Raw genomic sequence first — 12939 nt, 5'->3', positions numbered from 1 at the left:
TGAAAAATACACGTATTGTTATTGTCAGTACACATAGCATTACCTATCACAAGGAAAACAAGAGCCTTCAGCATAGAAAATTATATGAAAACTGCCAATAGAAAAAAATGGTAGTCAATATTGTAATGGCCCATTCCCATGTACACTTCTGTATGTTTGCCCCATGAACCATGAGGCTTCCTAGTGAGTCTGGTGGGAATAAACACTATTCCTGGTGTGATGACCACTGGACACTGTTCCATCTAGTCCTCCTTTAGCTGCTCTTGGGTAGTGTTCTCACATGCAGGCACCAATCATTACTGAGCTTATTTCTTGAGGGGGACACTTTGTAGGGTTAAAACACTACAATAAATATTTCTGTTTAATTTCACAGATCACAACTGGCAACCTATGGATCAAGTTGTATTTTGTTTGATACACCTTTTGTTATCTCTCAGGTGGTTTTATTTTATTTTTGCTTATCAATTAATTTCCGATTTCCACAGTTTCTATTCCACTTAAGAGGGAGTCATCAGGACCAGATATATCCTTACACATGAAAAAAATCAAAAACGGAACACAATATATCCAACGATGGTTTTCAATGTAAAGAGATCTGCCAGTGAGGAGCAACTATGATCACTGCAGCTTACTGCTTTGAGGGAGTTTCCTGAATATTGTACAAGGAAGGGGAATAAAGAGTGTATAAGACCCTCTGAGTTGAAAAGATAAAGATTAAAGTATAGAAAGACCAAGGTAGCTGGAGGTCACATCAAAAGAAAAGAGCTGAACAGAAGGAAAACATCACGGATCTGTAGAGGGTTCCTCTTGAGAAATCAGTTGAGTAATGTAAGTGCATGCATGTATGAAAACTACTCAAAGCTAGGTCAAGCACCATCAAAATATTTAAATGTAATAGTGTCTAGCATTCACCCAGGGCTCCAAATCGTGTTAATTTCCACTAGGCAGATTAGAAAACTTCACTAATCACAAGTGAGTAGGAAGACTACACTGAAGAGTCTTGCTTCTGTGGTGGGGAATAATTAGCCTGCAACTGAGCATTACTTCATTTTTTTTCTCTCTTTTTTTTTTCTTTTTTTGAGGCACCCTCAATAGCTCACAGCAACCTCAAACAAGTGATCTTCTTGCCTCCACCTCCTGAGTAGCTGGGACTACAAGCACAGGCCACAATGCCCAGCTAGTTTTAGAGATGGAGTCTCACTCCACCTCAGGCTGGTCTTGAACTCCTGAGCTCAGGCAATCCATCCACCTCAACTTCCCAGAGAGCTAGGATTACAGGCGTGATATTTCAATCTCATTTAACAGATTTTAAAAGCAAGATCCAAAGAACCAAAAATGTTTTTTCATGTAATTTAACTATGTCCAGAGTAAAGCTTAAAGAATATTTACAGGATGTGAAAATATCCAACCAACAAAATAATATTTGCAATTTCTTGAATTCAATTTGAAATTACCAGGTATGCAAAATAGTAGAAAAATCTAATGTGTAATGGAGATAAAAATCTATCAAAGAAACATGACCAAGAATGGACACAGATGTTAGAATTCAGAGTCAAGGACATCAAACCAGTTACTATAAATATTGCGATATAGCAAGTGCTTTGTGATCTGAGAGACCAAAATAGACACCCTTTCATCAACGAAGATGAGCCTTAAGGTTGAGCAAAAAAAAGTTACCTCCAGGTGGAGAGTTCAGGGATCATCTGACAGGGAACTTCTTAAATTTCTAAAGCTACAAGAGAAATCACACTCCTGCTAAACCCCCTCACAGTAGAATCAGGCACATTGTCAGACTTCCTAACCCTGATTTACAACCCAGACCATGACAACTCTGATTGGATAGAAGATTGGTCTTATAAACATTCTTCCCTGATAAGCAACTGTAGACCTCAAGCCAGTTTTAGCCAGCTTATAGAGACTGAGCATAAACTCTTTTTTTGTCTTCTACTTCACCATTTGATATAAAGGGCTAAATTCCACCTAATTATAATGCTAACACCCTGCCTCAAAGTGAACACAGGGTGTATGTTACATTCATGCTTATAAATGCTCCCTCATAAATTTGTATAGTTTTTTTCTCTAAACCTGTTGAATATATATGACTCCCTTATGTGATAGAGACCTTGTAAGTTATAACAACCAATCTTCCCTTTCCCTCTTCTAAGACAGAGTATCTTCAGTGCATGCCGACGACTGTCTCTTCCTAGTTTGCAAACTGATATCACCAATGAAGCTCTCCTTTCTATTATTTAGCCATCCTGATGGGCTTTTGAATGAAAGTTCAAACAAGTAGAGAAAGGGAAAATGCAAAGGCCTAATTTGAATTTCTTGATATGAAAAATAAGGTATCTAATGTGAAAAATACAGTGGCTTGGATTTTGGTAAATTAGATATGATAGAAGAAAAGATTAGTGAATTTAAACACATAGCAATAGAAATAATCCAAAGTGAAACACAGAGAGAAAAAGAGAAAGAAGGGAAAAAAAGAAATTAAGAAAATAAAACAGATCATCAATGAGTTGGGGGACAACTTCAGAGGCCTAATATATTTACAAGTAGAATCTCCAAATTTATTTTAAAAGGGCAAAGGGCATACGGCTGTTGAAGGAATAGTATCCAAAATTTTCCAAATTTGAAAGAAAACTGCATGCCAGAAACAGGGAGAAAATTACACCATGTCAAATCACTGTCAAACTGTCAAATAAGTAGAAAATAAAATCTTAACAGAAGATGGGGAAGGGGGGAGACATGTTTTATACAGAGGGAAAAAATGAGGATGACAAACTTATGAAAAATGAGGAAACAATGCAAAGACAAAGACAATGGAGCAATATCACTAAATTTATTTAAAAATGACAATCAAAATCATATGATCATCTCAATAGATGCAGAAAAAGAATGCCACAGAATCTAACATCCTTTTCCAGCTAAAACTCTCAGCATACTAGAAGACAGCTTTCTTCACTGAATAAATGGCATCTACAATAAAGCTACATCTAATATCATAGTAAGTTAAAAAAGGAATGTTTTACACCTACAATTGAAAACAAGGCTAAGATGTCTATTCTTATTATTCCCATTTCATATTATACCAGAAATCTTAGCCAGTGATAGAAGCCAATCAAAATTCTATCAGGTATTGTTCAGTTTTTGTTTTGTAATAAGTAATAAACTGATTCTAAAATTAATGTGAAAATAATTGATAGGTCCTAAAAGACTCAAAAGAACTCTGAAAATTAAAGAAAACAGGTTCTACCTTATTTTAAGACTCATCATTAAGCTCCAGTAACTAAGACAGTGTGATATCAGAACACCGATAAATACATCAATACAACAGAATGAACATTCCAGAAATACAGCCACACATATGTGGAGAACTAAATTCTATCCATGGTACAAAAGCAATTTCATAGAGAAAAAATAGTTCTTTTAAAAAAATTTCACAGAAACAATTATATATTAATATGCAAAAGAGCATGTGGGTCTATAGTGTACGCCATACTAAAAACAATTAACTCAGAATATATTATAGAACTAAATATAAAACCCAAAACCACAAAATTTGTACAAATATAAAATACATAAATAATACAAGTGGGTAAAACAGTTGAACAGACACTTAACTGAAGTAAATACATGTCAGCACATAAGCACATATAAGATACTCAAAATTACAGTCTTTAGGGAATACAAAATACAACCCACTATCACATACTAATTAGAATGGCTAATGAAAAGGCTGACCTTACCAGGTACAGATGCTCCTCAAATTACAATGGGGTTACATCCTGATAAAAACCACCATAAAGTGAAAATACATAAGTCAAAAATGCACTTAACACCAGCAACACGGCAGATGGTCCCCAACTTATGATGGTTGAACTTAACAATGTTTCAACTTATGATGGTACAAAAGTGATAGGCATTTGATATTAACCCCAACCCCATTATGAGGTGTAATGACCCCTCAGTTTACAATGGGGTTGTGTCTCTTCAAACCCATCTTAAAGTCAACAACTCATTATGTCAAACCATTGTGAAGTTGGGAACCATCTGTATTGGAAATATGTGCTTGATCTGTCACTCCCATAGACTGTGGTAGAAATATAAAATAGTACAACCACTTGGGCAACAAATATTAAGTATTAAACATTCTCCTAATATATGATTTGGTTATTCCACTTCTAGGCATTTATTCAAGAGAAAAAAATATGCTCATATAAATGCTACTTTTAATGTGAATGTTACATTTAATATGAATCACTCATTTAATATACAGGATATCTATGAAGTCATGTGCTCTTATGTTGCACACAAACTTTATGGACACCCTATACAGGTCACTTTGTTTTTAGTAACCTCAAACTGGAAACAATCCAAATATCCATCAAGAAGTGAACACATTAAAAAACTGTGATATAGAAAGATAAAACACAACTATAGCCCAGGATGAAGTAAGGAAGAGTGGGAGAGTAGGTTGGGTGGAGGGAGGGTAATTGGTGGGACCTCACCTACAGTGCATATTGCAAGGGTACATGTCAAATCTATTAAGCGCAGAGTATAAATGTCTTAACACAATAATTAAGTAAGTGAGGTGAAGGCTATGTTAACCAGTTTGATGTAAGCCTTCCAAATTATATATAAAATCAGCACATTGTACCCCATAAATGCATTAATGTATATGGTTATGATTTAATAAAAACATTAAAAAGAAAAAACAAAAAACTGTGATATAGTAACATAATGGAATGCTACCCAGAAATAAAAAGAAATAAACTATTGATATACTCTGCCAATTGGATGAGCTCAGAACACTTATGTGCAATAAATGGAAAGGAGAGAACAAAAGAAGAGAACCTACTACATGATTCTATTTACATAAAATTCTAGAAAAAGAAAAATGAAGAGTATTCTCCAGTATCAGAAGCACAGTCAGTGATGGCCTTGGCAGGGGGAACGTCAGGAGGAACGACTTTCAGTGGGGACATTAAGACCTGCTGGGGGATTGAGGATATGTTCTTTACTTGATGGTGATGAATTTCATAGAGGGAACTATAAACTGCAAGAATGTAGATTTTATGTTATGGTAATTATACTTCAATAAAGCTGTCTTTAAACTCTCTCAGTTCCAGCTTCTCCCCAGCTGCACTGTGTCTTGATGATTGGCTGGCAAAGGAAGCTGTTTCTCTTTGGAGCGTCACTTGTTTCCCTGTTTGCTGTGGTCTCCATCTCTTCCTTTGCTTGCCCTCACCTTGCTTTATTCATTTGCCTGACCCCAGGAGGAATGTATATTTGTGACTACCAACTGACTTCTTGTCCTCTGTCAACAAACAGAGGAGATTAGTCTCTCCCATTAGGTGGGAGGGAGATGCCATCCAAATGCCTTAACTCATTCTATAGTCCCCTGTTATGTGGTCCCAATGGATGTCCCAAACCTATTTTATTAATACTTCTTTTATCAGCCCATATATGCGAGAAACTCTATTGACACACTATTGATCCAATTCTCAAATAAGGTGGCTGTTCTGGGTTTACTTACTTAACATGTTAATGAGATTGACATTTGCTATTTGCAAAGAGAAGACCCAAGAAAAAGGACTGACTTTAAATTCACATATGGTTTTTCATTTCCATCAAATGGTAATTGAAAGACTTTTTTTTTTGTCTCTCTGAGAAGAATAGTAGAAAAAAAAAAGAAAACCTTGACAAGAAAGATTTATTGTTCTGAGGTGAAAGAAATAAGAGGTTTAAAAATAAATGCCTTTATAAAAAATGAGAGGTTATAAAAGTTAGCATCAACCACCTCACCAATTTAGGCTAGTGCAAGTGTGGCTCCATCCCAAGTGAGGGATCAGATGATACTCGAAGTCTTTCCATTATTTTTCATTACAAATCTTCAGATGTAATTACATTGCTGAATCAAGCCTATACATTTCTCACTATGTTGGGTCATCCTAAGTCATAGACCATGTTAGGAAACATTCCTTTACTTGCTACGAAGTCCCCCCAATTGCACCACCTTTTAGGGGTTTGAATATTCCTATTCACTTGCTTCCAAAAATGAAAAAAAAAAAAACAATAGTAGATTATTCATAATCTCATAAGTAATTTTAATCTCATAAAAATAATTAAGATTATTAAGGGAGCCTTTAACTATTTGTAAGACTTTCACATTATATACTCACAAATAAAACTTCTCATCCCATACTGGATTCAAGTTTCCAAAAATGGTTTTAGTCCTTCTTTTGTTCTTCCCAACTTGAACCGTAACGTATGGGTCACTAGACCCTGTTTTGTCTTTTGCCTGTAAGCCTTGTGCAGAAACCACTGAAATAAATCAAAATAAACATTTAATATAATAATAATGAAGGCAATATTTTCTATCATTTCTTCCCTGGATTTGCAGATACATCCCATTGCTTTCATTCTTTATTTTTATGTTTATTTTATTTTATTTTGAGACAGAGTTCACTATGTTACCCTCAGTAGAGTGCTGTGGCATTGTAGCTCACAGTAACCTCAAACTCTTGGGTTTAAGTGATTCTCTTGCCTCAGCCTCCCAAGTAGCTGGGACTACAGGTGCCTGCCACAACGCCTGGTTATTTTTTTTGTTGCAGTTGTCATTGTTGTCTGGCAGGCCCAGATTGGGTTCGAACACACCAATCTCCATGTATGTGGCTGGCGCCCCAGCTACTGAGCTATAGGCGCTGAACCTGCTTTAATTCTTATGATCAGCAGGACTTTACAAAAGTGTTTAACAAAAGAATAAATACACTGAACACTACAGTCTTCCTTTAACCAATATTTGTTTTTGCATCTAATATACAGTAGCTATAGATACACACAAACACTGTATATATATAATAGTAGCTACACACTCACATACATTATTGTATATATGTATAAAGGAATGAAGAGGAATATACACGATAAACAAAAAGTTACCCAACATAATTCAAAGGTCTAAGATCCAAACTGATGTATTTATTTTCAAGTTTGATGTCTATACTAATCAACTCTACTCAATTAAAAAAAGCATCTTTATTTACCTTATAAATCCAAAATGAGTAAGATAAGAGACTTGGTGAATGTGAACATGATACACAGTCACTTGCTGTTAATATCACAAGCAAGTTCAGAGGTTCAAATTACTACACATCATTAAACCCAAATTTCCTTGACTCAAGGATCAAATGGATAAGGGATAGTGAATGAGGAAGAAAAAATGATATTCTTCTCATTTTAAAAAACTGATGGAAGAGATTAGTAGCTACTCTTATAATTTGTCAGTGGCAGGCAGCAACAAACCTAATGTCTTATAAACTGCAGAATATTGGTGAAGATACTCAAAATCAGAAAGTTTTTCCTGTGAAAGAGCCTCTGATTAAAACAACACAGATTAAAATGTGTTATCTAGCGCATATTTTAGATATTGGAAATATCACCTAGACCTATCAATATTAACAAGAGAGAAAATAATTCTATTAATTTTACCTATATTAATTATTAGTGGTGACTTTAAGACACAGAAAAGTCTCCAAGTGAAATAACATTTTAAAGAAGACTTATTTTTACCTGTAATGGTTATTTTTGCTGACCACTTCGATGTCCCGTCCAGTACACTCTGTTTGGCTGCTTTTGTGTATTGCACAAAATCTTCTTTAGAAATCTGAAACATTTCCTGAATTACTTCAAATACCTCTGGCCTATTTTTCTCCCTGATCTTCATTCTTTCTTTCATGGCTGTAATAATGGTCTGAGTCTTATCTTCAGCGCCATGTTTAGAACTCTTTTCCGCTGCTCCTATAATGGAAAAATCAATGGTGATGTGAACGGACATGCAGTTATTTTTTGATGGCCAAAGAAGAAAGTGAAGGAGGATTATGAGAATGAATGAATGCTTTCATTCTGCAGAGTCAGGGCGGCTTGTGGGGAAAACATCAGGAGAGTGAGTCATTACGATGTGATTCAGAGCAACTAGCACTTCTTTGTGTTACTGGCAGGTAAATTGAGCTCCAAGACTCCCAGTTCTCTTGTATTACTGAACTAAGTCCAAGGTTGTGCAAAATCTTGAATTGATCCTCCAAGAAAAATTCAAATACAGTAAGAGGAATTCACACAATCAAATGTGTTATATACCAAACACATTTACTCCTTGAATATCCAAAACAAAATTAATTGGATAATTAAATGGCAAATGTCACTTGGAAATCAATAATTCAAACACTTGTATCTATCTGATAGGCCTCATTATTATTGCTGATGAAATTTGTCATAATTACATATTTTAAATTTTTTCCCATAAAATAAATGTCACTGCTCTTTGCTAAATACTAAGATACAGTGTAAGATTTTACTTGGAATAAAAGTGAAAAATATTTGGGAGCCTCTGAGATAGACAACTATAAAGTAACTTATGACCACAGACTTGAACTCACTTTCTCTCATATTTGTATAATTTGATAATTTCTAATTCTCACTTTTCCTCACTCAATATTTTTTTTGATTTCCAGGTTATTATTTTTTAGGATTGATCTCAACATTCTGGGTATTTTTGTTTGTAAAATAAATCCTTCTGTCAGTGAAGGATTTCCAAAAATCCCATTCTCAGGTCGTTCACAGTAATGAGAATATCTGGTGCAGGCCAGATATTCTCATTACTGTGTGTGGCTTTTGTGTTCACCAGTACTACACAAGTTAACAGTGTACCAAGACTTCATTGTTCTGAATTCCTTAGTGAGTTTGAAAAAGCAAAAGCCCATGTACCAGTGTTTGCAGGAAACGGCACTGCTCAAATCAGGTAATTTTGAGCACAGAAGCAATTGAGATTTGAAAAGAATTAAAAGACTTGTGTTCCTAGCTAGTAATTGCTCCAATTTTCACCTATATGACTATAGGTATTACCTAATATTCTATCTTTTCTGAAATACTATATTTCTGAAAATACTAATACCACATACTAATGCCACATAAAACATTTTGAGATCAAGTAATTTACTTGCACAATTCCTACCACAAAGGATAACCTCGATCATGTTGTTTCAATCTAATTCTGTGAATGTTGAGTCCAATTTTAGTATAGAAGCTAAGACAAAAGAGAAAAGGTCAACTATTAACTTTTTTGACAGCAGCAATTTTGTATAAATAGTCATGTATTTGCAGGTATAACATTTGTTTTCTAAAGTGGAAAAAATGTACAGCAGTCCCCAGATTATGAATGAGACAGGTTCTGTAGATTTGTTCTTCAGCTGAATTTGTATGTAAGTTGGGAACATATACATTTACCTGTAATAGCTTTCATTTGTAAGTGTGAGTCATACATCACTTGGATGTTTGTAACTCAAGGACTGCATGTATTCATAATAGTTAGGGTATCAATAAAGGAAGCTCAAAGGGGTGAATATTCTAATAGTAGACAGTAGACTACATATTAAACACTAAAGGCTTAAGCCATATTTTAAAAAAGGAATACAAAAAAATGAATGAATTTCATTTATACTGATTTAAAAGGACATTGTAAATGCTCTGCTCATCTGTTCAAACATGCCCTAGAATAGCCACTCATTTGTAAATTTTGTCCCCTTAAGCAATTAAGTATGTTTATAATTTATCAATAATGGCTTCATTACACAGTGCATTAATTCTTACACAGTAAATTAGCTTAGGCTGGACTCAATAGTTGCAACGACCCAATAGGCATATTTTACTTCAAGTATTGACTATTCAATAAATGGAAAAAACAGTGTTAGATACAAGGTGTACCTTGTAAAATTCAAAATGCCTCAGAAGTTTGGTTTGAGATAGCCATGCACAAGACGTCCAAAGGGTTAGAAGTGTCATTAAAATGTTATTTCCCAAATTTTTAAGAAGATATTATTATTGTTCCTATTATTGTTTCAGTGCCCTGAAAAACTCTAGGAAGGAGTGCTAAAGTCCTGTACAGTTAAATATATTTTGAATCATTTTCCTACATTCAGGAAGATCCCCACTGCCACCCACACAATAAATGTTTACTCAGGCAATAGCTACCTTACCTGAAGTTAGAATGTTAAAAGAATTTCCATTCAAAGGAATCAAATTGCTATCCTTTTTTAAATGTTTATTTTATTTTTTTGAAATGAAGTCTCACTCTATCTCCCTGGGTAGAGTGCCATAGTGTCATAGCTCACAGCACCCTCACACTCTTGGGCTTAAGCTATCCTCTCGCCTCAGCCTCCTGAATTGTGGGAACTATAGTAGCCCACCACAACACCCAGTTAGTTTTTATATTTTTAGTAGAGATGGGATCTCACTCTTGCTCAGGCTGGAATATCTCTATCCTTAATTAGTGTCTTGAATCCTTTAAAAAAATAATTAGGAAAGCTTGACAATTAGCTTTGAAATTTACCTATGTTCTTAATGTTGGAATAGACTATCTAACATGTACAGACAACAGACTCACCCATAAACTGAAGTTGCCAGATTGGGGATAGCAGGTTGACAGAGACTTATGTTTTTTGTTTTGGGTTTTTTTTTTTTTTCTGAGACAGAGTCTCACTTTGTCACCCTTGGTAGAGTGCCATGGCGTCACAGCTCATAGCAACCTCCAGCTCTTGAGCTTGGGCAATTCTCATGCCTCAGCCTCCCACGTAGCTGGGACTAGAGGCACCTGCCACAACACCTGGCTTTTTTTTGTTGCAGTTTGGTTGGGGCCGTGTTCAAACCGGCCACCCTTGGTGTATGGGGCCAGCGCCCTTTTCACTGAGTCACAGGCGCTGCCCAACAGAGACTTATGTTTGAGACTTTTATTCGTTATTTCCAGAGAAAATATGTAGCTTTTAAAATGTTCGCTTTTACATTTTCAGTTTGAAGGAAAAATTATTCAAGTGAGATTGTTTAGCTCAGAAACACAGAGACTAATTCATAGTGAATTTTTGTCACTGATATACAAGTACTTTCCATTGCCCTATTCTTTAATCCACGTATCATTTTTCTAACCGACTATTTCTTAAATAGTTGTATTTGTCAGGAATTTCCAGCCTTTTGGGGTTTATTATTTTCTTTCAGCCTTATTATTTTTATCTCACAGTCATCAGAGATAACTTTCAATTTGCATTTATATGAGATTTATATGAGTCTTCCTTCAAAGAATGAAGTAGAAGGTCTAGTAACTTCATTGAAATACAGCATATGCCAATCAAAGATCAACGACAGATGAGATCAAAGAGATGATGGACCATGAAAGCACTCTGTCAAGTATAATACATTTTCCAAATGGAATGCATCATTATTACTTTTCAAAACTCTTAATGGACAGATCAGGCAATACAATTACGAACAACAAAATGGCAAGAGAATTCAAACCTTCTACAGAGGCAAACTAATCTCCAGACAGGGCAAACCCGTCCCCTTCTACGCAATTTAATAGGATAATCTAGTAATCAGAACCCTTTGTTTTTCTTTAATTTTTATTTATTACTCAAAACATCTAAAGTTTATGTGAAATTCATAGTTTTATGAACTTTGCATGGCAATTTAGTGTTTTTCTTCCAAATTGGCTATTCTATTCTGACTGCTATAGTCTCCCTTTCTCTTATTTTCTTCCCTTTCTTATTTTTCTCAATGGTTATTCCAAAACATTTCTACTCTCTTCAAGTCACCTGCCTCACCCCCTTATCCTCCTTGCTCAGCATATGATCCTATCTCCTTTTAAAACAGAAAGTAGAGGCCTTTTAAAATCAACAGTCACATTTTCTCTCCTTTCCTACAGGAAAAAACTGATTTGAGAAATTAGTAGGTTTCTATGATGTAAACATGCCTAACATGGATGATTCCAAGCAACTAACTCCCAAGATTCTTGAATATTAAACAGTCATCAGTGACACCGCTACCTACATACAGGTCTATTCCACATACTACCTCATAAGGCCAACCTCTATTAAATGGGTGTTCTAAGTATCTACCACACTGCTTGGAAAATAGCTTATACTTGATAGAGAAATATTTCTTGGGGGGAACCTAAGAGAAAATAATTTCCATAACTGACTATTTAATTTGGCTCCAGCTTTAATTTAAAGTGTTATGAATTTCTCAAAAATTACAACTCTAAGGCCACAAGTCTAGAATAAACAAGAGTAAATTCAATGCGAAATAATAAATATGCTGTGGACTACATCTTACAGTGAGATAAAATACACCCGGCCCTTGGCTTCACTTGGGTTTCTCCATAAACACAGGCCAAAAACCCTTTCTAAGAAAGCAGAATTTGGTTTGCTCCTAAGTGCAGAAAAAAAATTTTTTACATTAAAAAAAAAGAAAAAAGCAGAATTTAGTTGGCCTACATACAAGGGACATTTCATAGCATAAAAAACAGCATAACTTCAAATATAAAGAGAAGCAATCTATCAAGAACATCACTTTTAAACAAAGCAACAGTGCATAATATTTAATAATGCTTTGGGTTTAGACGGAGACAATCTTGAGTGTGAACTCTGATCTGCCACTTGCTAACTGGTATAGTCTGAAATTCACATATTGAAAACTAATTCCCAATGTAACGATACTAAAAGGTGAGGCCTTACAGGAGTGGTTAGCTCCTGAGGTCATGCCCTGAAGAATGAGCTCAGTACCTTCATAAAATAGGCCCGAGGGTACTGGTTCCTCCTTCCACCATAGGAGGACACAGCAAGAAGTTCAATAGTCTGCAGCTGGGAAAAGGCCCTCCTCAGAACCACATCACACCGGAACCCTAATCTTGGGCTTATCACCTTCAGAACTGATAGAAATAAATTTATGTTTTTTTTAATAAGCTACCCAATTTATCATAATTTGTTTTCAATCCAGATAGACTAAGACACTAACCATTTGGTCTTGGGTTGGTTACTACGTCCCTTAGCCTTAGTTTCCTCATCAGAAGAACAAAACAGAACAATAGTGGCTCCCTGAACAGTTATGCGAGGA

At 35.2% G+C, this 12939-nt stretch overlaps 1 protein-coding gene across 2 annotated transcripts in view; it reads right to left on the bottom strand.

The window, feature by feature from the left end:
• Positions 1-12939, bottom strand: part of UNC13C (unc-13 homolog C) — a 578086-nt gene that overhangs the window by 344532 nt on the left and 220615 nt on the right. For both annotated transcript variants that reach the window (XM_053595673.1, XM_053595672.1), the window contains 2 exons: positions 7576-7803; positions 6186-6327 (listed from right to left, as the gene is read on the bottom strand). In XM_053595673.1, coding sequence (XP_053451648.1) covers positions 6186-6327; positions 7576-7803 — 370 coding nt within the window. The remainder of the gene's footprint in view (positions 1-6185; positions 6328-7575; positions 7804-12939) is intronic.

This window comes from Nycticebus coucang, chromosome 6, assembly GCF_027406575.1.
Source record: "Nycticebus coucang isolate mNycCou1 chromosome 6, mNycCou1.pri, whole genome shotgun sequence".
NCBI classification, from domain to species: domain Eukaryota; kingdom Metazoa; phylum Chordata; class Mammalia; order Primates; family Lorisidae; genus Nycticebus; species Nycticebus coucang.
The sequence above is the reverse complement of the archived record's forward strand: the minus strand, read 5'-3'. Positions and strand labels throughout refer to the sequence as shown.